This window comes from Pelodiscus sinensis, chromosome 4 (assembly GCF_049634645.1).
Source record: "Pelodiscus sinensis isolate JC-2024 chromosome 4, ASM4963464v1, whole genome shotgun sequence".
Classification (NCBI taxonomy): Eukaryota; Metazoa; Chordata; order Testudines; family Trionychidae; genus Pelodiscus; species Pelodiscus sinensis.
The window spans coordinates 22,289,732-22,313,687 of record NC_134714.1 but is presented as its reverse complement, the minus strand read 5'-3'; the positions used below and the strand labels follow the sequence as shown (position 1 = coordinate 22,313,687).

The 23,956-nt window shown below is 43.7% G+C and overlaps 1 protein-coding gene across 7 annotated transcripts in view; it reads left to right on the top strand.

Moving 5' to 3' along the window:
- Positions 1-16,221: 16,221 nt before the first annotated feature.
- WDR20 (WD repeat domain 20) overlaps positions 16,222-23,956 on the top strand; it is an 85,759-nt gene continuing 78,024 nt past the window's right edge. For 4 of the 7 annotated variants that reach the window (XM_075926548.1, XM_006119985.4, XM_014571981.3 and 1 more), the window contains exon 1: positions 16,222-16,522. In XM_075926548.1, the coding sequence (XP_075782663.1) occupies positions 16,259-16,522 (264 nt within the window). In that variant the 5' untranslated portion in view covers positions 16,222-16,258. The remainder of the gene's footprint in view (positions 16,523-23,956) is intronic. The other 3 variants (XR_003088743.2, XM_006119984.4, XM_075926549.1) reach the window with 1 other exon arrangement.

Below are 23,956 nucleotides of genomic sequence, written 5' to 3'. Positions count from 1 at the left end.
CTGCGTTTCGGTGCGTGGCCCCGGGGAGCCCCGTCGCGTGCTCCCTTCCATGCTTCACTGCGCGACCCCCCCCCCCCCCCTTCCTATCATGCTGCATGGCTCTAGGGCGCCTCTCCCCCCGTTCCGCGTTTCATGCGTGGTCCGGGGTGCCTCTCCCCCCATGCCACCTTACATGCACGGCCTTGGGGCGCCATCGTGCCCCGCTGCAGTGTACAGATCTGGGGCGCATCTTCCCCATGCCACGCCTCAGTGCATTAGCCTGAGACATCCCCTCAGGCTCTTGCGTGACTCTAGGGTGCCTCCCCACACTATACTGCATGGTACTGCGGCCTGGGTTCGTCACTGCAGCCCTGAGGTGATCCGCATACACGACTGGGTGGCTTTGGGTCACCCACAACATGCCATGCTGCACTGAAAGTTCCTGGGGCAGCCCCCTCACATGTCACTTTGTACTGAAAGATGTGGGGGGCACTCCCTAATCTCACCACATACTAGCTCTTGCCTGTCTACTGCATTGGGCTTCACTGGTGCTTCTCTGCCTAGCTGCTACCTCCCCCCCCCTCTTGTTGCGCTTCCTTCACTAAATTTAGGACTTGACTGCCATGCAGAGAGAACAGACCTTGCATTTAAAGTAAAGGGTTTAATAGTCTAGTTCAGCAAATTTTGAGCCCAAACGAAACAAAATCAGAAACTGAAATTTTTAAAAATTGAAATCCTCCCCAAAAGAAAACATTTTGAGATGACCAAAATGTTCCACTTAGAATTAAAACATTTAGCTCTTATTTTGACCTTTCAAAATGTTTTAGATATAAATCAGTGAATTTCATGTGAACATATTATAGCCCCTTCATTCTGATATTTTTTCCAAAATGAAATTTCACTTAAAATGGATACCTTTTGTCACTTTTGAAAAAAGCAGATTTTTTATTAGAAAAAATATTTAAACAAATTTGCCAGCTGCTCTATCTCCAAGTCTTAATATCCTGATTTTGCAGTATGATCCACATACGCAGAAATGACTGGAGTATTAGACCTAAAGGCCTGAGTTTTTGTGTGATCCCTTGATCTCAGTGATGATTGTGGGCTTTCAGAACCTTTCAGAATTGAGCCCAAAGAAACAGACAGAAAATAGTACAGCGAGTAGGGCTGCAGAAGTTGCACTTCCCTGGCTCATCTCCCCCAGATTACGTATCCACTACTGGGGTTTCTGTACCCAGATCTACCCTGGGCCCTGATCCTGCAAAGATTTATGTATACACTTAATTTTTACGCAAATTGGCAGTTATAAGGAGGAGAGTGCTTTTGTCTTTGCAAGATCAGGGCCTTAGTTTGTAGTGTGCATGTCAGTGATGTGCAGCCTTTTTTGATCTGCAATCCCCAAGCTGCGGGGGCTACCAACTGCTGGGTCCAGCCCCCGGCCAGCCAGATCTAGGCACTGCACCATGGGGGCTACTAACTGCTGGGCCCAGCCACCGGCTGGCTGGATCTAAGTGCCGCGCTGCGCCCAGCCAGCTGGAACTAAGCACCACACCGTGTGGCTGCCAACGGATCTAAACACTGTGACCCCCCCCCCCGGAAAGATATCTGTGACCTCTTTGGGGGTCACGACCCACGGGTTGCGCACCACTGGTCTATGCCAATAGCCATATTATTTTCTTAGTTTTCTATTTTAAAAACCATATTATTTTCTATTTTAAAAACCATATTTTCCAGGATTTTTTTTTAAGAAATCTTGATTTATGTTCAGCATTTTTCAAAGATCATAGTCACTAGCATTTTGCCTATATTTAATGGCTACATTTATTTCTAGCTTTCAAAATGGCAGGCAATATAAAATCCATCTTAGATGGATTTTTTTCAGAATTCTTAGAAAAATCCACTTGGAGGAAAGTGTTCACATACCAAACTTAAACTGCTCAATTCAGCATCTCCCTCTCTGCTTAAGTCCTATCCACATGCCAGCCTGTGCAAGTGTAAAGCTAATATTTTATTTATGAATCATGCTTAGATGCTGTACTCTTTTTGTTGTATTATGTGACTATAGTAACAACTATAGTGGTTAAGCTACATATAAATCTCTTTTTCATTATTTTCCAGTGCTGAAATGTCAGAAGCTTTATTTGTTTCAAAATCTGATATTTGCAAGTGGGGGGTGAGAGGTGGAAAGACAATTGAGCAAAAATAGTCAGGTGTGTTTGAAAACAAAAAGACTGAAAATGTACTTTTCCTATTATAACAATATGCAATTTTTAAATGTTTATTTGTTATCACTGTAGTTCCAAACATGAGTTAAGGAAACTGATATTATTACATTGGACTAATTACCTATCATTGGAGAACAAATAAAACAACAGGTCTAATGTCAGACTTGTTGCTGATTTGGTGATTTTTCATTGTTGGAAGGAGAAGTGCCAAAAAAGCACAGTCCTTAACCTGAGGAACATCAACCTTTTATCTTGCTCTTATAATAGTCCATACCTGTAGACACGAACAACCTCAGCTTTTTGAAAATTCAACTCTAATCCAAATGTTATGGACGTCATGCTCTGACTATGACATACCATGCTATAGGTATGCCTCTGACTACCAGATGCTGGGACTGGAGAATCGTGATAATTACCCTGTTTTATTCATTCTCTCTGAAGCTTCTGGCATTGGCCTCTATCAGAAGACAGTATACTAGGCTAGATGAACCATTTGTCTGACACAGAATGGTCATTCCTTTGTTCTTGGCTTCTGCCCACCTCTAATCAGAAGCCACCTCATAAGACACCATACAGTAGTAGGTCAAATGTGCATTGAATTTGATGGTATAGATCCTGATGCTGTAATTGCATCTGCACAGATGGAGCTTTATTTTTTGAGACTCATAGTTGTCTGCTGTGATACAGTCTTTAATTACATGTTCACATACTACTTGGGCTGAAAGACTCCATGCCTCAGTCAATCCATTAGGAGGATGGTAGAACAGAAGATTGCAGGAAAAGAAAGATTAATGTCTTGTATTCAAGACACTTGATTAAAATTCAGTGAATGGGTTTCTATTCCTATCTCTGCCACAGGATTTCTGTGCATTCCTGAGCAAGACTTTCATAATACATAAACACAAGGAGGTAAAACTAAGACTGCATGGAAATTTAATTATAGCATTTTCTAACTTCTGAGTAATTGACTTTGTATCCTTCCTGTTCTTTTACAGAATTTTTTAGGAATGTAAATCTATTTGCATTCTTGTATCATGGCCATCATAATGTTATTTGAGTGTTTCAGGTGTGAGGTACGGAAGGGAAATAGAATTTTAGCATCTGAAATTGTTCACAAAAATAGATCCCAGAGAGCTGACATAATGAGGAAGAGTTGAAATGTGAAGCTGGATTTTTTAGCACCTTCTGCTATGGATATAAAACCTAGTGGTGGCCTAAAGAAGTGCAGACCCTGTTAAGGATACCGGTTTGCAGAGACGAAAATGGGCCGGTACCCAGTACAGGCTGATATAGCATACCGGTAAGAAGTGGCTGCCAGTACTTGCCCATACATCGTTGACAATAAAGTGCTGTCATGGCAGTACTGCCGGACCCTATCCTGGGCCCTTTAAATTACTGCCAAAGCCCCAAGTGATACGCACTGTGCAGTGCTAAAGGGGAGGCTGGCAGATGCTGGTCCGGAGTCCTGCCCTTCTCCCAAAGCTCCATGCGGCTCCTGTCCTGGGAAGATTTTTAATTTACTTTCACCACTGCATGACTGAGCAAAGGTTTATGCTTTGATAGTAGTTTAACTGTAAAGTGCTGCCCCTACTGCTAAAAAGCTGTGCTGTTTCCTAGATTCTCAAGCCTTGTAACTGACTATGCAAAGTTATATGGGATACAGGAGGATATGTAACTCAAAAGAGTGATCCATAATACAAGGTTTGATAGCCACTTCTCTCATTACAAAGGATTATCTAAATTCCCTGAGTAAATCAGAATAAATTTAATCTAATTTTTTAATAAAATGAAGTTGCTGTGCTGAACTGTAGCTAGCAGCTACAAAACTGAATTATGTACTTTTTGTGTTTCAGTTTTCATGAGTCAGAAAGTCTAGTTGAAATAAAATAACTACCTAATCTTTCTTTGGACAAATAATATAAATTGGACTGTAAAAATGGCCTAATTCATTGTCCAATAGAATGCTGTCAGACTTTTGCACATGGGTACACTTGACATAAGAGGAGTCAGAAATTCACTACTTTACAAGTGATAAGCAGAATTTATTAAAATCTCAGCTGCACAAGAGAAATCAGTATTTTATCATTATCAGTGGAACTGGAGTCAGAAGGCCCATGTTCCCTGGAGGGACTGCTGTTCAGGGTAATGAGCCACATGCAGACTTTGGAGAGGTTATGTAGCCAGTTGGACCATAGTTTTTTATTAAAGTTCCACTTGTTAAACTTAACCTGCATAACTCTTGGCTTCACTTATTAGCAGCTCAGAATAAGAGCTCCACTGAGCCCTGGAGATTGAAAGCCCAACCTAGCCCAGCAACATGTCTAATGAAAGGAAGAGTTCAAGCTGTACCCAGATTTGCCCCCTTATTGGTGAATAAGGGTATGTCTACACTACCCCGCTAGTTCGAACTAGCGGGGTAATGTATGCATACCGAACTTGCTAATGAAGCCCGGGATTTGAATTTCCCGGGCTTCATTAGCATAAAGCCGGCTCCGCCATTTTTAAAAGCCGGCTAGTGCGAACCCCGTGCCGGGCAGCTACACGCGGCACGGGCTAGATAGTTCGAACTACGTAGCCATTCCGATCTATCTGTACACCTCGTTCCACGAGGCGTACAGATAGTTCGGAATAACTACGTAGTTCGAACTATCTAGCCCGTGCCGCGTGTAGCTGCGCGGCACGGGGTTCGCACTAGCCGGCTTTTAAAATTGGCGGAGCCGGCTTTATGCTAATGAAGCCCGGGAAATTCAAATCCCGGGCTTCATTAGCAAGTTCGGTATGCATACATTACCCCGCTAGTTCGAACTAGCGGGGTAGTGTAGACATACCCTAAGACAGAGATGTCTGTAGCCTTCTGAAGCTTACCTTTGCCCTGGTCTACACTATGGAGTTACAGTAAAACTCCAGTGATCCGGCATCCAATGGTCCGGTACTCCTGATGATCCGGCACCATCTGGAACCCGGAAGTACTCCGGGCAGCCGAACAATTGGAGCAGCTCTGCCCCCGGATTCCCCGAGTCAGCCACTGGTCAGTTTCAGCAGCGGCTGACTTGGGGATGCCTGGGGTGAGGCAGAGCAGCTGGGGTGCTGCCCCCCACTCTACCCCAGGCCCCTCATAGCCCCCCCTTCCGATAGTCTGGCATATCTGATCATCCGGCACCCCCTGGGTCCTAAAGGTGCCGGATTATCGGAAGTTTACTGTACAGGCAGTCCCCGGGTTACATGGATCCGACTTACATCAGATCCCTACTTACAAACGGGGTGAGGCAACCCCGCACTAGCTGCTTCCCTCCAGCAGACCAGGGAGACGCGAAGCTAGCGTCCCCCCCCCCCAGCAGACCAGGGAGACGCGGAGCTGCTTTTCTCAGCAGACACCTCAGCTTGAGAATAAAGGACTGAGGGAAGTGAGGTGTGGGAGAATAAAACTGAGCTCTGGAGAAATGTTTGGCTAGAGTTTCCCCTACAATATGTACCAGTTCCGACTTACATACAAATTCAACTTAAGAACAAACCTACGGTCCCTATCTTGTACGTAACCCGGGGACTGCCTGTATTTCAAAATAACCCCCATTAGGTTGAATTTATAAGCAGAGTGTCCACACGACCAAACCCATTATTTCGAAATAATGGCTTGGTTATTTTGAAATCTGCACTTCTGCTTTCCTCAGAGTATAACGCTAATTATGAAATAGTTATTTCAAAGTAGCCTTAGTATGGACGATCCAGTGCTGCTAATTTGAAATAATTAGCCTCCAGAGGCCTCTCACAGCTGCAGCTCTGACAGCTCTGGCCACACCTGGCATTTCCACTGCTCCCCTTCTCCTGTGGAGCTTAAAACTCCTGGCAACAGGAGAAGGGCTTCTCATGCAACCAGCTTTGCAAGCCCCATGCAAGACAGCAGCCAGCAAGGAAGCCATGAGAGACCCCAGTGCTCCCTCAGAGCTTCCCACAGCTGCCAGTACTTCTGCTGCTCCCTCAGCACCATTGGCCAGGGGTGCAGGAGAGTTCTGGCCTGGACTGCTCTGGGGACCCTGGACCTCATCATGGTCTGGGGAGATGAAACTAACCTCCAGGATCTACACACCAGAAAAAGGAATGTGGAGGTCTATGGCCAGATCGTCGCCAGGTTGACAAAGGCCACACCTGGACCCTGAGCCAGGTCTGAATGAAGATTAAAGAGCTCTGGCAGGCCTACCACAAGACCAGGGAGTAGAGTGGATGCTCCAGGGTGGCACCACAGAGCTGCTGCTACAATGACAAGCTGAATGCTATTCTGGGAAGGGGAGCCGGTCACTTCCCTAACCAGTTGACACCATCATTGTCAAGTCTGGCCAGGGCAAGCCTAGTGTCAGTGTTCAGGAGGGTGGGGTGGTAGAGGAGGAAAGGGAGACCAGCCAGGTGACAATGCCTGCCAGCCTGGACTTGCTCCTCATCCTGAGCCAGTCCTGTCCTCCCAGGATGTCTCCCAAGTTTTGGACGAACCCAGGGAAAGTACTTCAGGTGAGTTCTATAACTTCCTCTATCTACACGTGGGGGCAGGTGACAGGCTGCAAGGGGCTGTGCTCTCTTCTCTTGTCCTACTCGGCTTGGGGGCCATACAACAACCTGTGCACATGGAAAACCAGTCCAGAGCACTCAGCTCCATGATGCTCTCACATAGGAACTTGTCGGTCCTTCTCATAAGGTTCCTGGATACAGCGTGGAAGCAAACGTAACATAGGTTTATTTCAGTGCCCCTCATTTTCAAAGTGCACACTCAAAGCCTCCATGATGTTGACATCAGCCCTTTGAGCTCCTCTGATAGCTCTAGTGTCTGTTTGCTCAAACTTTACAGCCAAGTGCTGTGCCTCTGTGCTCCACCCTGAGCAAACAATTTTCCCTTACTTTCACACAAATTAGGCAAAGTGCAACAAGCTGTGATAACCACGGGAATATTTTCCTCAGTGACGTCTAGCCTTCCATAGAGACACCTCCATCTTGCCCGCAATCTTTCAAAGGTGTATTAAGCTACCATGTGGCACCTGCTCAGCTTGTTTTAAAATGCTTCTTACTGCTGTTCAGGTGCCTCATGTTTGGTTTCGTGAGCCAGGGCCGCAAAGAGGTAAGTCAGGTCTCCTAGGATCACAATGGGCATTTCAACATTCTCAGCTGTAGTCTTATGATCTGGAAAGTCCCCCCTTGCAACTTTCTGTACTGGCCAGCGTTCCTGAAGATGTATGCATCACCTTTCCGTACCACCCCACAATGCTGTCTGTGAATGTCCATGGTGATCCACAAGCACCTGCAGCACCTTTGAGATGTATCCCTTCCTGTTGATGTACTCAGTGGCAAAGTGGGCTGGTGCTAAAATCAGAATATCTGTGCCATCTATTGCCCTGTGACAGGGCAATTGTCTCACACTAGAAGACAAGGGTTAAAAGAGTCCCGGGAAAGGGTTTGGGGTACCCAGTCAGAGCCCAGCAGGGCTGTATAAAAGAGGATGGTTTGCCAGGAGGAGCACACTCTCTTGCTCCAACTCTGGAGGTACAGGGACCTATCTGTCTGCTAGCAGGGGTACCTTGGACTGAGCAGTGCTGGGGAAAAGCAGAGTGAGTCAGGGGACCTCTGTCCTGAATAAACACAAGGCAGAGGCTATAGGAGTCCAGGGAGGTACTAGGGCTCAGAGGAGCAGGCAGGACAGGAGAAGACAGCAGGTCCCTACTTCCCTTGCCAATGATGAGTGGCCCTTTCAGATGGCAGTTTGCCCCTGAGGTAGGGGCTATAATGATAACTGGTAGTGGGTCACTGAGACAAGGTAAGTAAAGGAGGTAGGAGGTCCCTGAGATGGGAGGACCCCAGAGTGTGGGGCACTGATGGAAGGGTGCTGAAGTCTGATAGAGACACAGGTCCAGATGAATGCTGGAGAACGGACATAAACATAACAGCAGGCGAGACACTGCCAGGAGTGAGTGCTCTGAAGCTGGACTGAGCTAATTCTCAGAGTCACCAGCAGGAGGTGCCCTGGTAGTGAGTCATACTACTGCTACACCCCTCCACAGCTGGGAAATCCCATGTCCACAAACCCAGCCACTGCACTATGCATATTTCCCAGAGTCACGGTCCTCTATATAGCAGAATGCAATTTATTACCCTGCATCCTGCACACCTGCAACAGTACAGCACAAATGATTTGCAACTGCAACTAACCAGTAAAATTTGGGAGTCATCAGTTTCCACACGGCAATTGCTGCACACTTCTCAACAGAGAGAGCAGCTCTCATTCTGGTGTCCTTGCACTGCAGTTTGTGGGGTGGGGGAAAGGGAACTCAGCACACAGCTCCAGGAAGGTTGCTTTACACATCCTAAAGTTCTATAGCCACTAATTTTCATCTCACACATGTACCACGAGGTGATACCACCAATCAAGATGATTTCCCTAGTCCAGTGTTTCTCAATTTTATTGACCACGGAACCCTTTTAAACTCAAAAGAATTTTGTGGAACCCCTAATAATAGTCTTATATATGGAGCTGAAAAAGTAGACCACAAATAAGTAAGGATAATAACAAACAAATGCTAAACAAGGTCATGAGATCAACATTTAGTTTAATTGCACATATCTAAAACCAAAAATCGCATTTAATGTGTACAAAAAATAAAGCTAAAAAACTAATATGCATTTAATATTATTTATTATTATTATTAAATCATAAAATATTATTGTAATGGAATTTTCTCATGGAACCTTTACTTTCACTTCATGGAACCCTGGGGTTCTGTAGAACACCATTTGGGAAACACTGCCCTAGTCCAAAAGTGCCACTTTACACTGTACAGCTGCTTTATGACTGTCAAATGTGACTGTCAGGCTCCTCTGACTCTTCTTACTCTGTCAGTAATTTCAAGATGATCTCCACTGCCATGCGTGAGGTCCTTCTTACCACAATTAACAAAACACATGGGAGAAATGCAGGGTTCATTCCTTCTCACTGCAGATGCTGGACTGCACAGCAGAGAATGGCAGTTGGAAAAAAGGCACGAAAGAACACTGTAAGCCCCTGAACAAAGCGGTGCCTTACAGGATTTTTTGCATGGTCCCAAGATGTCCCGTATTTTGTTCCACGCTCCCACAATACTTAGTGGCAGATGGTATTGCCAGACACTGTGGGATACATACCCACAATGTATTGCTCTTCCATTCATTAGTGTGAGAGCTATCTGTCAACAGAGGGAGCAAGTGTAAACATGCTTTGGCAACTTTTTTTAGTGTGATTTCTGCCTGTTGGCAATAGTTTTGTTGACAAAATTTGGTTGTGTAGACATACCTTAAGTATTTGTAAACTTCCTCTTAAAAGTAAAGAGAGTGAACAAAGTAATTCAGTATGAATGCTTCCTATGTTGCAAGGCGCTAAGAATTCACTAGATGGGGCTAAAACAGTAAATAAAAACCTTGGATAAAAATAATTCTACTGCACAAAAACATAGCATCATATTCTTCACCATTTTAATGATGTAGTCCACCCTGACAAAAATATCTTTTTCTGGTGAACCATTATAAGTAAGCCCTTGATAAACAATGGGTGGCTTGTTTTGATAGTTTTATATTAGTTAAATGCATAATTATATAACAAAATTCCCATCCAGCATTTTTTGATTCTGTCCACCTGGGCCTGCTCAACTTTCCACAGCTCATCTGATGCTAAAGTTGTTTTGGGTTTTTTCTTCTCTATGAAACTTAGATCATTTAAACAAAAAACTGACAAACTGAGAAACATGCTAGTCTTATCTCTAGTTATGATGCTTTTTTCTCTTTTGATAGTAAGATCTAATTGACAGTTTTAAAAACTAATTTATCTTTATCATAGAATCATAGAATATTAGAACTGAAGGGACCTCAAGAGGTCATCAGTCTAGTCCCCTGCATTCCTGGCAGGACCAAGCACCATCTCATCCCTGATAAACATTTATCTAACTTCCTCTTAAATACCTCTATCAGATGTTAAGGAGAATAATTTTTCTCCTTACTCCATATAACACCCTTTTAGGTACTTGAAAATTGTTATGTTCCCTTCTTAGTCTTCTGTTTTCCAAGCTAAACAAACCCAATTCTTTCACTCTTCCTTCATGGGTCACGTTTTCTAGGCCTTAATGATTTTGTTGCTCTTCCCTGGACTGTCTCCAATTTCTCCACATCTTTCCTGAAGTGTGGTGCTCAGAACTGGACACAATATTCCAATTGAGACATAATCAGCACAGAGAAGAGCAGAAGAATTTGTTTCTCATGTCTTGCTTAACAACACTCCTGTTAATGCATCCCAGAATGATGTTTGCTTTTTTTTTTTTTTTTGCAAATGTCACGCTGTTGACTCATATTTAGCTTGTGGTCCACTCTGACCCCTAGATTACTTTCTGCAGTATGCCTTTGTAGACATTTTGTATGTGTGAAACTGATTGTCCTTGCATAAGTGGAGTACTTTGTATTTGTCCTTATTGAACTTCATTCTAATTACCTCAGACAATTTCTCTTGTTTGTCCAGATCACTTTTAATTATAACCCTATCCTCCAAAGCTCTTGCAAACCCTCCCAACTTGGTATAATCCACAAACTTTATAAGTGTACTTTCTATGACATCTACATCGTTGAAGATGATATTGAATAGAACTAGTCCCAAAACTGATCCCTGTGGAACCCCACTTGTTATACCCTTCCAGAATGACTGTAAACCATTGATAATTACTCTGTGAGAACTGTTATCCAAACAGTTGTGCACCCACCTTACAGCAGCCCCATCCATGTTGTATTTCCCTAGTTTATTGATAAGAAGATCATGCAAGACTGTATCAAATGCCTTACTAAAGTCTAAGTATACAATGTCTACAACTTCCCCTTATCCACAAGGCTTGTTATCCTATCAAAGAAAGCTATCAGGTTAATTAGATATGATTTGGTCTTTACAAATCCATACTGACTGTTGCTTATATCACCTAATTATCTTCCAGCTGTTTGCAGATGGATTCCTTAATTATTTGCTCCATTATCTTTCCTGGCACAGAAGTTAAACTGGCTGGTCAATAGTTTCCTGGGTTGTCTTTATTTCCCTTTTTATAGATTAGCACTATATTTGTCCTTTTTCCAGTCTTCTGGAATCTCTCCCATCTTCCATGACTTTTCAACAATGATAGCTAATGGCTCAGTTTATATGGTTGTTCAAGTGTGTATGGTTTCTATTCTTCATACAGTACATAGGTAGAGAAATACCAGTCCATTTTGGTCAATTTCATGATCATAGAATTTTTTAAAATTGTCAATTTCATGATTTCAGCTATTTATAATTGAAATTTCACAGTGTAGTAATTGTACGAGTCATAACCAAGAAAAAGAGTTGTGTGTGTGTCAGCCGACGGGGAGATGTTGCAAGTGGATCATAGTTCTGCTACCATTCTGCACTGCTGCTGTTGAAAGCACTGCCTTCAGAGCTGATCAGCTGGAGCATGGCACTTGCTGGCTGGGAGCCCAGCAGTGAATGCAGAGCTGCCACCAGTGGCAATGTAGAAGTAAGGATGGGATGGGATCATACTGCCACCTTTACTTCAGCAGCCACCACTCTCTAGCCACTTAATTCCAAAGTCAGCGCAGAAGTGTGGGTGGGAATATTGTGATCTGCCCCTAAAATAAAATGCCCCTGCTTCTCCCTTCTGGATCAGAACTCCCAATTTGAGAAATACTGATCTCCCCTCATTAAATCTGTATAACAGAGGGTAATAGCACACAACACTTGATTTCATGGGAAAGACCAGGTTTCATGGTCTGTGATGTTTTTTTCTATGGCAGTAAATTTGGTAGGGCCCTATACATAGGCAGTCCTATCTTTTCCTATTATAGCTTTCCTCTTAACTGTTTTTAGTTCATAATACTGAACCAGCTTTGCAAAACATGTGCAGCTTCCTGACCTTCTTACCCCTGGTCTACTCCTCTTTCAGAGTGGTAAACGTAGTGTACTCCTCCATGAACTGGCTTCCCTGAAGGATTCCATTAAGGTTCCCCATCCAGAAGTGCTAGAAGCCAAGCCAAGTTCTCCATTAGAGATCTATCCCTAAGAGCACTATATGCTGGGACCTCAAACATTGAAGGGTTCCAGAGCCTCCTCATCCTCATCACTGAATGCAGCAGTGGCTGATACCTGTACCACCATACTCCTGGTGATGGACAATAGGGTACACCAAGACCTTCTCAGAAGAGTGAGCCAAAATGTACACCTCCAAGTGGTGGACATGACATAACAGAAGACTCAGACCTGATGGTGGACATTCTTGCTCCAGAAGGTCTTTCCAGGGTAGACTTGACTCATGTAAAGCCTATTCAAACCACCACAAAGGGGCTATGGCAGACCCCAGCCTCCATATTGCCCATAGCTAATGGGGCAGAGAAGAAGTATTTCATGCCACAGAAAGATTACAAACATCTTTTCATGCCCCCTCAGCAGGGGCCCTTTGTCATTGATGTGGCAAAGCACAAAGAGGTCTTTATTGTACATGTTCCCACCCTTTCCACTAATACCCTTTCCACTAATTTAAAATGATCTGGACAAATTGGAAAATTGGTCTGAGGTAAACAGGATGAAGTTTAATAAAGACAAATGTAAAGTGCTCCACTTAGGAAGGAACAATCAGTTTTACACATACAGAATGTGAAGCGACTGTCTAGGAAGGAGTACGGAAGAAAGGAATCTAGGGGTTATAGTGGACCACAAGCTGAATATGAGTCAGCAGTGTGATGCTGTTGCAAAAAAAAGCAAACATGATTCTGGGTTGTTGTGAGCAAGACACGAAAAGTCATTCTTCTGCTCTATTCTGCGCTGGTTAGGCCTCAGTTGGAGTATTGTGTCCAGTTCTGGGCACTGCATTTCAAGAAAGATGTGGAGAAATTGGAGAGGGTCCAAAGAAGAACAACAAAAATGATTAAAGGTCTAGAGAACATGACCTATGAAGGATGGCTGAAAGAATTGGGTTTGTTTAGTTTAGAAAAGAGAAGATTAAGGGGGGACATGATAGCCGTTTTCAGGTATCTAAAAGGGTGCCATAAGGAGGAGGGAGAAAACTTGTTCATCTTGGCCTCTGAGGATAGAACAAGAAGCAATGGGCTTAAACTGCAGCAAGGGAGGTTTACGTTGGACATTAGGAAAAAGTTCCTGTCAGAGTAGTTAAACACTGGAATAAATTGTCCAGGGAGGTTGTGGAATCCCCATCTCTGGAGATATTTAAGGGTAGGTTAGATAAATATATATCAGGGATGGTCTAGTCAGTATTTGGTCCTGCCATGGGGGCAGGGGACTGGACTCGATGACCTCTCGAGGTCCCTTCCAGTCCTAGTGTTCTATGATTCTATGATACACAAGATCCTCCTCAAATCCAGCAGAACAAGGCTTCAGTCATCCTTATAGCACCAGCGGGGCCAAAGCAGCACTAGTTCCCCAGGCTGCTGAACCTGTCAGTTTCTCCACCTCATGGCATGGAAACTCCATGGCTGAACCAGATTGAGCTGCGGTGTTCAGACTTGGTTAGGGAAGTTTTACTGGGAAGCACAAAACCCTCCTGTTAGCAAAGGCACACTAACAGAATAGAATTTATTAAATATAGGGCCTGATCTGGAATGGTGATATAATGCTTTTGTCTCAGAAGAGGGTTCGTCCTGGAACCTGCCATATCTAATCACCGGTCGATTTTACAGATTCCAATAAACACAGACTCACTTTCAAATTTAACAGAAATATATATATTGTAAAAACACAACAGGTGAAACACTATAGTCAATAACAATGAATCAATACTGAACAACTCTTCTATCAGAGTCTTCCAGCAAGAAGGAACTGACCAGATGACACATTGGCACAAACCTATATGTACCACAATAAGGGCACCACTCTAGGGAGTTCCACAGCCAATCCGATGGGTATCAGTAGGGAAAACCTTCTGATGATTATACATTCAGCATGCAATAACACACACACCTTGGAATGGACATGAGCAACATATCTCGAAGAACAACCATTACAAGCAATAGGCAACCAATTTTTTTTATGTCAATAGTTGGGGAATCTGAGTCCAATAAAGATAATTTTGTAAAATGTTTCCTAGAGAATGATTTCTTTTAAGATGTTAATTTTTTTGCTTTGGCAGGTTTCAGTTGTAACTTGCTACCTCTGTAATTTAACAATAAAAGATAATAAACACTTTGAATGCTTACAAGTTTAGCTTTCTTGCCAAACTGCATGAAAAGATTGCTTTTCCTATATGCCATTTCAGAAGGTGTTATTAATCACTTATACCTCACAACAGTGTTGTTTCTAAACCTACAGTACAAGCAGAGCTAACATGTAAGGGCAAGATCAGCACAATCCTATTATTAAAAAAGGGTAATGAGAGTAGCAATTCAGATGCTTTAGTAGCACTGGGAGCACTGTGAAAAAGGATGCTACCTTAGCAATACCTTATCAACCAATCCACTTTCCATTTTGAAGACTGCAAAATTTTACAACCCATTTGGAGTGTTTTAAAAAAGATATCCCCTAATTCACAAAAATAACCTCATTGTTTGTTATATGTTTGACTATCATGCATCATGCATCTAAAATAATAATCCTATATCTTTCTACAGTGCCTTTCATTTGAGAATCTCAAAGCATTTGACTTATCAGTTTGCGTTCACTGTGTATTTAAGATGGTGGTATTTCTATTTGGAATTTTTGGCCTTGATTCTTTCAGTTTATTTCTGCACATAGAATTTCTGCATGTTTGCAATACCAAGCCCTGAATCTGGGCTTTGCCAGCAGAGAGGTGCCATGAGGCTGGGAGAATCAGACACTGGAGGGTCCCTCAGCATAAGAGGGTTTACTCTAGTGGCATAGGATCCAAAAATGCCCTTCTTTGCAGACCAATGCATACATATTCAGGATGAAGAGAGGGAGTGTCAATGGTAGGAGGAGTCATGATTGGAGCATACTGAAACCCAGCTATTTAAGGCTGTTGCAAAAGTGAACATTAAAACAATCTGGCACTGCTCTAATTTATGCCAGGAACTAAATTCAGGTGGCTCCATAACCCAGGATATGCTAAGACAAACCAGGACTGGGAGAGCAGCTGGCACAGAAACACTCTATTATCCTCTTGCTGGCTGCAAATTTCCCCTGTGGCCATTTCTGCCTAATGTAAGGCACCTTTCTTTCTATGTGCTGCTGGAGTGGCAACAAAGGGCACATGAGAACTGGGCCCTTTGGTTTATATTTGATTAGATGCCTATTGATAGGTGTATATTTATTCAATAATGATGCCTAATGTTGCCCTGTAAATTAGTGAGAACAATCATAGGAGGTGAATGTGGGCACAGAGAGATGAAGTAATTGTCCAGGGTCACAGCAAGCAAGAATCTCAAGAGTATTCCTGACTCTCACAGCTGACAATTTTCTAAGATAGGAACAAACATGGTGCACAGTGGTAAGTTATCCAGCACCTCAGAATGCTGCAGGATGCTCTGTTAAAACCCTGCCCCAGAACTAAATCACCCTTTGGAGTCCCAAGCCCAAGGCATTAAACCCTGCTTGTGGGCAGGGACGCTGGTGAAGGTGCTGAGAGCCATTGAACCACACTGTAAGCCCTGGATATAATGGGAACCACTTAAAGCGAGGGGGTGCCACAGCACACCCCGCACCCTTCATGCCAGTACCTAAGCCCTCCCCCATCTGTCCACAGCACCACTTCCCCTCCTTCAGACACTGCCCTCCTCGCCAGAGGTCTGACAGCCAGCTCCTGCGCTGACAACCAATAGCAGCTCTCCGTGGGCGAGCCCCGCTCGCTCGCCTGAAGGCCCGCCCCGCCCTGCCTCTCCCAAGAGAAGGCTCCTCCCCTCTCCCCCACGAGGGGCCGCCCAGGTTTCAGGCCAGCTGGCACATGCGCAGAAGCGCAGTAAACAGACGGACTCGCTCCTCCCCCTTACGGCTTTTGCGCGTCGAGCCTGGGGTACAGCGACTGAGCGGCTGCGCCTGCGCCGTGGGGGCACATCCGGGCACTGGGGCAGGATGAATGCTCCTTTCCAAGATGGCGGCGGAGGGAGGAGGGAAGGAGATGAACGAGATTAAGACCCAGTTCACTACCCGGGAGGGGCTGTACAAGCTGCTGAGCCACTCGGAGTACAGCCGGCCCAACCGGGTGCCCTTCAACTCCCAGGGCTCTAACCCGGTCCGCGTCTCCTTCGTCAACGTCAACGACCAGAGCGGCAACGGCGACCGGCTCTGCTTCAATGTGGGCCGGGAGCTCTACTTCTACATCTACAAGGGGGTCCGCAAGGTACCGGGGCAGCCGCGGGGCGGGAGAGGCCAGGGGCCAGAGCTGCTCGGAGCACGGGGGGCGTGCCGGGGGGACCTGCTTGGTTGCAGTGTGGGCCGGGAAGCTACCTGCGAGGGCCGGGGGAGCCGGACGCCAGGCCAGCGAGCGGGCTTTGCACCCTTCTGCGGGGGTGGAGGGTGCCCACACGGTTGTGGGGCCTTCCCAAGCGGAGGCGCTTTGTGGCCGAGAACTGTGCCTGCTCGCAGAACAAGGGGTTGTGCATGGTGCCGGGCTGTGGGGAACAGGATTTCAGGCCTCAGGTAGAGGTGTGAGGGGAGATCCCTGAAAGGGACTAGTGTTGGGGGCTACTTAAAGGCCATATGACTGGAAAGGGACTTCTTGGGTCGTGGAGTGCAGACCCTTGCTGTGGCTGGCAACCGTGTCCTGTAATCCCAGAAATACATTTAAAAACTAGTTTAATTTTTAACTCACCGGCTAAAGTATGTTCCTTGTATAGTCCCTTCTTTGGCTGGAGGCAGTAGGTTCGGTAATGTAACCGGCTATTATAGGCTGAAGACTATAGGACACTCTCTGCAGGGTGTATGGTATTAGCACGGGGCTGCCAAATCTCTCTTAGGGTGGGGTTTTAGTTTTATTTTGGTCAGGAAGAAATATTTCACATTCAAAATGAAAAATTAGAGGTCTGATGTTTTAAATGACCATCTCTAGATAGGCCTAGTGGAGTGAACTGAGTACTTTAAAGGCTGAGATTTGATAATTCTAATTATGACATATTATAAAAGCTTTCTTTGTGAGAGAAGTACTAATTCCAAATATGGCTCCCAACCTGTGAATATTTGATGATGCAGGTCTAATAGTTGGCAAACAATCCCCATTTAAATATATGTAATTGCTGTCTTGACTGCTTGGTACTATGTGATTCCTTCTGATAATTTGCATCACCAACTGAGCAAGTGTCATGTTTAATATATATAAATATAAACATAACTAATCTGGAAGGTCTATTGAGATGTTATCTATTTATCTTGGGTACATATGAACCCTCTCTTCCAATTACTACAATATGTGAGCATCTTAAACTATATCCTTTAAAGTGTATATCCTTTTAACAGTTCTGAAATGAAAGGAAGAATTATTATTCCCACTTTAGAAATGGGGTTTGAGGCATAAAGAGATTTAGTGATTCACCCAAGGTCACATTGGAAGTTTGTAGGATAGCAAGTTATTAAACCTGGGTTTACGGAGTTCCAGGTGAGTGCTCAAACCCACTCTTTCTTGCTTGGTAATGCATGTAAAATGTAAGCACTACCTAACTGCAGAGTCTAGTAAGGATCAGTTGGTAATGTCTAACAACTGAAAAGGCACAACTTGAGGAGTTTAGTTGTATGAAACAAGTGCATATGCACACTTGAGTTGACATTTACATTATTTAACTTAATATGTTACGAGTCTTGATAATTTGGGGATGGCTTAAGTAATTGTGAATTAAATTTAAATACTGATTTGATATTTAAGTTCCTAGAGTGGTTGATATTGAACAGTTATTTGCCCATTCTTATGAACAAATGTCTTTAAAGCAGAAGTATTATAGTCCATATAGTGGCCTTTCTACATGAGTCAGTGAGGATATTTCATATGGTTAAAATCTGTCCATCTTCTAACCCCCTTGTGACAGCTACGAGTCTATTATTTTGTACTTAGTTTTCAGTATAGAATAATTGCAAACTTCTGCTACTGTTTTATTTAGAGCAGCTCTACATGTGACTCTTACCAAAATCTTTTTTAGTCATTTATCTCACTTAAAGAAAAGTCTAGAAGCTGAAAATGTGCCATAAAAACAGGGAGCTGAGCAATTTTACAGTTTCTGAGTATTTATCTGCATTCTTCTAATAGTTTTCAATATCTTTGGTAAAACAGTATTTATCTTTGTATTTGGGGTATAATAATAATTGAAACTGTACCTATTTGCTGGATGTCTGAGAGTTTTGTGGCATATTATAAACTCTTCAGATAATATAGTAAAATATACTAGCTGTTTAGAACAGAATTTGTTAGAGTTGGTCAAAGAAATGTTACCAGTAAGACCTTCAGGACAGATACTTGGATTATTGTTTACATTATGAATGTATTTGGAAATATCAATGAACTTGAAATCATTATGATCTCTTCTGCAGATTGGGGCCCATTCCTTTGGTTTTGTGTAGAAAATTGATATTAGCATAGGGAAGAGAAGATTCTCAGCTGACAATTACAGCTGTTGGAATGATTAACATAATTTTCATAAAGAAAAGGGCCATTTGTTACAAAACTTGCTACTGCTTCTTTCTGTGGTATATAAGGAGAGAAAGAAGAGCTCAATGGTAAATTAAATTAGAAATGTAAAACACTCTTAAAATAAATATGTATAAACTGCTGTAAACTTCACTTACAGCATGGTTCTAAAGTTGTCTAGATTAGAGAAAATTTAGTCAATACTAGTTACCCAAGACTGATTAAACTTGGGTACTTAACCTGTGTTTATGCTGGGAAAATGTTAAACTCAATTTTAGCAGCTGCTTCTGGTGAACAATGTAAGTCTGAATTTACACTTGGAAGTGAGGTGTAGGATTTTTTGGGTATAGTTTAGTGTGTAGTATATACTAGGATGTAATAATGTAGTTGATTAACTGATCAGCAGAAGCTTATAGATTAATGCTAGACTATACTCATTCCCTCATCCCCACAGTAATTTTTTTAACAGGCTGGCCAGCAGCCTGACTCATGCTGGGTGCAGGGCCTACCCCAACTGTGGCTCTGCATTTAAAGTGTATTAGGAGCAGCCTGGCTCAGTTCCAGTTTGTGCTGGGCCTGGGAGCTCAGACACCCTCTTCCCTCTACACACAGACAGGGGCTACTTTATCAGAGGCAGCAGCACAAGGTGACAAGCAGCTGGTCCACAAGAGGAGCTGGTTTTTAAACTGGCTTCACTTGTGCAGGAGCTCCTGCCTGGAACCCTGTGCTGCTGTCTGCTCTGCCCCCAGGGACTATAGAATAGTCCGCTAACAGATAAGAATTGATGAGGTTATTCAATTAACCATACTCAACATTCCTAATATATACATATGACTTGAATGATCAGGAGAAATAAAGTTTAGTTTAAACCAGTGATTATAATTATAGCTCAGGTATGTTAACTAAAGCAAATTGAAGTTTGCATTTTAAAGTTGCAGTATAACTTAGGTTAAAAATAATGTTTTAATTTTATCACCTCTTCATACCTGTTAAGCAGTCTTTAAAAAGGCCTTGTTCATTAGTTTCTGCTCATGTTTCTGTTGAGGTTAGGGAAGGAATTGCTGGTGTCTTCAGAAGTAGCAGGGTTCATTCCTCAGGTTTAGGTAACTGCTTGCAATTGGATCTTTTCCAATTAAATAACTTAAATTAACCATGGTACATACTAAATAAAACTGTGAAAGAACTAGTGCATGTGTAGTGCATGTGCAGTGCGGGTCTCGCGCATGTGCAGTGCGGGGCTGGCGAGTAGTTTTTGCCACGATCGTCGAGCCCTGCCAATAAGGATGTTAGCATGTGTCCATGTACACAATTAACTGCGGAGTCTGGGCTCATTGGTTAATCATAACTGATATATGCAGCCTTCCTCCCCACCCATGCTTTCTGCCTCTGTATCAGAGGCAGTGTGGGAGAGGTGGGAGCCGGTGCTCAGGGGAGCCAGCTTTTAAGATGACTCTCTATGCATGCTGGCTCCCACAGAGTGGGCTCCTCTTACCCACCTCCCACAGAGGCAGCAGCATGGTGGCAGGGGGAGTGGTGGTAGAAGGGAACCAGCTTAAAAGCCAGCTCTCCATAAGCACCGGCTCCCACAGAGCCGACTCCCTCTTTCTCCCCCCCCCACTGCTTCTCTATCAGAGGCAGCAGGGTGGGCGCAAGCAGGAGCCACCTTTAAAGCTCCTGCCTGCCCTCCTGTGTGCAAACATGTAAAAATGTCAGCAGTTACATGTTTACACAAACAATTTTTAACATCCCTAGTTACAATGCTCCTTCAGAAATGTAGAATAGCATTTTGCTTCGCCTTCAGAAATGAAAACTGTGATTACAATGAGTTATTCACCTTAAACACCTCTAAAGAGGTACAAACTAGGGTTGTTAAATTTAATCAACTAATCGACTAGTTGATAGATTTTCCATCAACTAGTCGATAAGCGGGGGAGCTGCAGTGGAGCTCTTAATACATTTAAAAGGCTAAAGTGCAGCTGGAGGGACCCAGCACAAGCTGGGACAGCTGATTCCCAATTTGTGCAGGGTCCCCCCTTCTGTGCACAAGCCTTTGTATTTAAAAGGCTGTAAAAAAAGGTTTGTGCACAGTGAGGGGACCCTGCCTGAGCTGGGAATCAGCTGTCTTGGCTCATGTGGGGTTCCCCCTGCTGCGCTTTAGCTTTAAAATGTGTCTCAATACATTTAAAAAGCAGAGATGTGTCTGGGACTAGGTGTGAGCTGGGAATCAGCTGATATTCGTGGCTGGTGCCTGCTACCCCTGCAGAGATGGTGCTACATGGAACAGACTTTTAAGCTGGCTCCCCCCCAGCATTGGCTCCTGTTCCCCCCTGCTGCCTCTATAGAGGCAGCAGGGAGGTGGAAAGTGATTAGTCAAGGGGCTAGTCGACTATTGAATATGCTTTTGCTTATTGGATAGTTGATTAGTCGCTTACATCCCTAGTACAGCCCCTGCAGAGGAGAATATATATACTGGTTCAAACTGGGTTTCCAGGAGTGAGGAAAATGAGAGTATTTGGTGGCTTAAACAGGTTACGTTTAAACTGACTCAAGACCACCTTTCTGGTCCAACAAATGCAGCCTAGAGCCTTAACTCTTGCAGAAGGATTGAAAAGACTTTGGCGAGAAGAGCTCTGTTAGACTGATGGAAGACCTTTGGTAAAGTTTTGAAGTGAATATATGCACTTTTATTGATTTTTAATTTCTGGGTAATGCCTTTTGCCTTAAGAATAAAGGGTGCTTGCTTAGAAAAAGCAGAGTGGCAACTTGTAACTGCTGGAGATATTGTTTATAGCCCTCAGGGAGAAAGTAAATCATGGGTGCCAGCCTATAGGCTATTGGCTTGCTGGTGATGTCCTAGTGTAAAGCACAGTGATCCAGCCATAAAATCCTGAGGGGGAGATATATGCAGGTCTCTTCCAAGACAAGTGATGGCAGGGAGCTGGAAACTTTAAATGGGTACCTTTGTGTGACCAAGAAGGCAGAATTCAGGCACAGTTATTGTGAAACTGTGACAATTATCTGTGCTGCTGCAGGTTATAAACTTTTGGTGTATACTATACTTAATTCATTAATGAAATAACTTGGAAATGGTTAAAATAGTTTGACATCCCAGTCTGTCTGAATCCAAATCACATTCCAAAGGAGATTGTTTTAAATCATTTTTCCTTGGCTGCTTCCACATCTCAAATCAGCTTCATCTGCCATTTTTGTTTTGTGAATTAAACTTTGGTTGCAGGTCTCTTTATCTAGACTACTGAATTGTGTTGCTTTGGAAACGAATCCTGTCTAAGGATTGGTGTTCCTAGTGATACTTTTTTAACCTGATTTCTTGGAGGTAGAAACAGGAGTTGGGTACTGAGTTTAATATGATGTAAAAGTGTGTGATGTTGAGAGACTTTCGGTCTCGAAAAAAAATTCTTCAAATTGCCTTTGGAGACTTTATAGCAAACAACTAGGTTCTTCCAAATTTTCCCCATCTGAGTATATTTAGAAATTTATTTGAGGAAGGTAACAGGAAAAGAATGAAATACTGGAAACTGAGCAGACTAGATCATCTGTATGCCAGCTATTTAATGTAATAAGTCATTAATGCAGTGTTTTCTGTCCAGTTACAGCAGGGGTGGACAATAATTTTTGATGGGAGGGGCATGCCAAAAATTTGGTAAGTGGTCAAGGGCTACACACTTCCATGAAGTTGAGTGCAGAACGGAGCTTGGGTAAAGGATGGGGTGCGGGAGGGATTTGGGAGGAAGGAGGAGGTTGTGATCTGAGGCAGGGGAATGGGGTGCAAGAGGGGATTTGAGGATTTGTGTTGTGTCCTAGGGCAGGAAGGGGTTGTGACCTGGGGCAGAGGATTGAGGTGCTGAATCTAGGAGGGGGTTTGGGTGTAGTTAAGTCAGAGGATTTGAGTTATATGAAGTAAGGGAGCAGAAGGTGGGGGGCAGGAGACTGGGGTGCCAGAGGTTCTGGCCAGGAGACGCTTATCTGGGGGACTCTTGGCTAGCAAACCAGCAGGTTCCCTGTTTTCCATACCCTGACAGGCTGCTCAGATCAGCTGGCTGTGGGGTCATGTGCATCTGAACAGCTGGGGTGTGTGTGGAATTCTTTGTGTGCTGCCTGTTCTTCAAACAGGAAGCTCCCATTGGCCAAACTAGTCAGTGGGAGCTGCAAGATTGTGGTGGAGGTGGAGGCAGTGTGCAAAGCCTCTTCTCCCCCTGGCTCACAGTTATTCACAGACAAACAGGGCCCCACAGCCAGCTTCTCGGAGTTGTTTGTGAGGGCAGGGAGCCTGACTGAGGCTTTTGCTGCGCCCACGGGCCAAATCCAGCAGCTTGGTGGGCCAAATCTAGCCCATGGGCCATATTTTGCTCAGACCTCAGTTACCAGGAATCCAAAGCTCCAAAAACTTAGTTTCTAACTTTGTCTTAAATTTAGATCCAATGTATAGGGGAGTGAAATTGTATTTTAGTAAGAAGTTAGGGTTGTGCTGTAATAAGGTGTGGCTATTTTTATGAAATACTGGCTAATTAAGTATTCTGGGGAGTGTTGTTACGTTCTTGTGGTTTGTCTCCACCTCAGCAGGACTAGTTATGTACAGCAATCTCCTGTTAAAATGAGGGCTTTGCTAGAGATTAAGTCCAGAGTTGTTTTGACAGCACTGCCCACCGGAAGAGAGGATTGCTATCTGATGCTCACTTGGGAGCGCTCATGGTTGCATGTTTGCATCTTCAAAATAAATTTCTATCCAGAAGATAATCCTCCTCTTGGAGGTCCTTTCTTATGCTTCTTAGCTGCTGCAGTAACTGAACTCTCAGTGGTTTCTGTGGTACGTTGATAAAGGGTTAAATAACAGGTGGGTTCTGATTGAATTTGCAGATTCTTTTGTATATAGTGAGCATGGGAAGGCTAAGCAAGATATAACTTTTCAGATATAGCTCAAGTAGCTGAGATTGACTATCAGATACAGCTTTTTCGTGGACCACAGTGTATTTTTTTTATAAACCTGCTGTTTGGTTCCTATTTACAAGGGCAGTGGTGAATAAAGTTAACATTATATATGAGCTAATTATAGATGGATTCATCTGGCTTTGTACATACTATGAAGTTACAGCTGAATTTAACTAGGCCTTACAGGTGAGACTTGCCACAGTACTTAGGCATGCA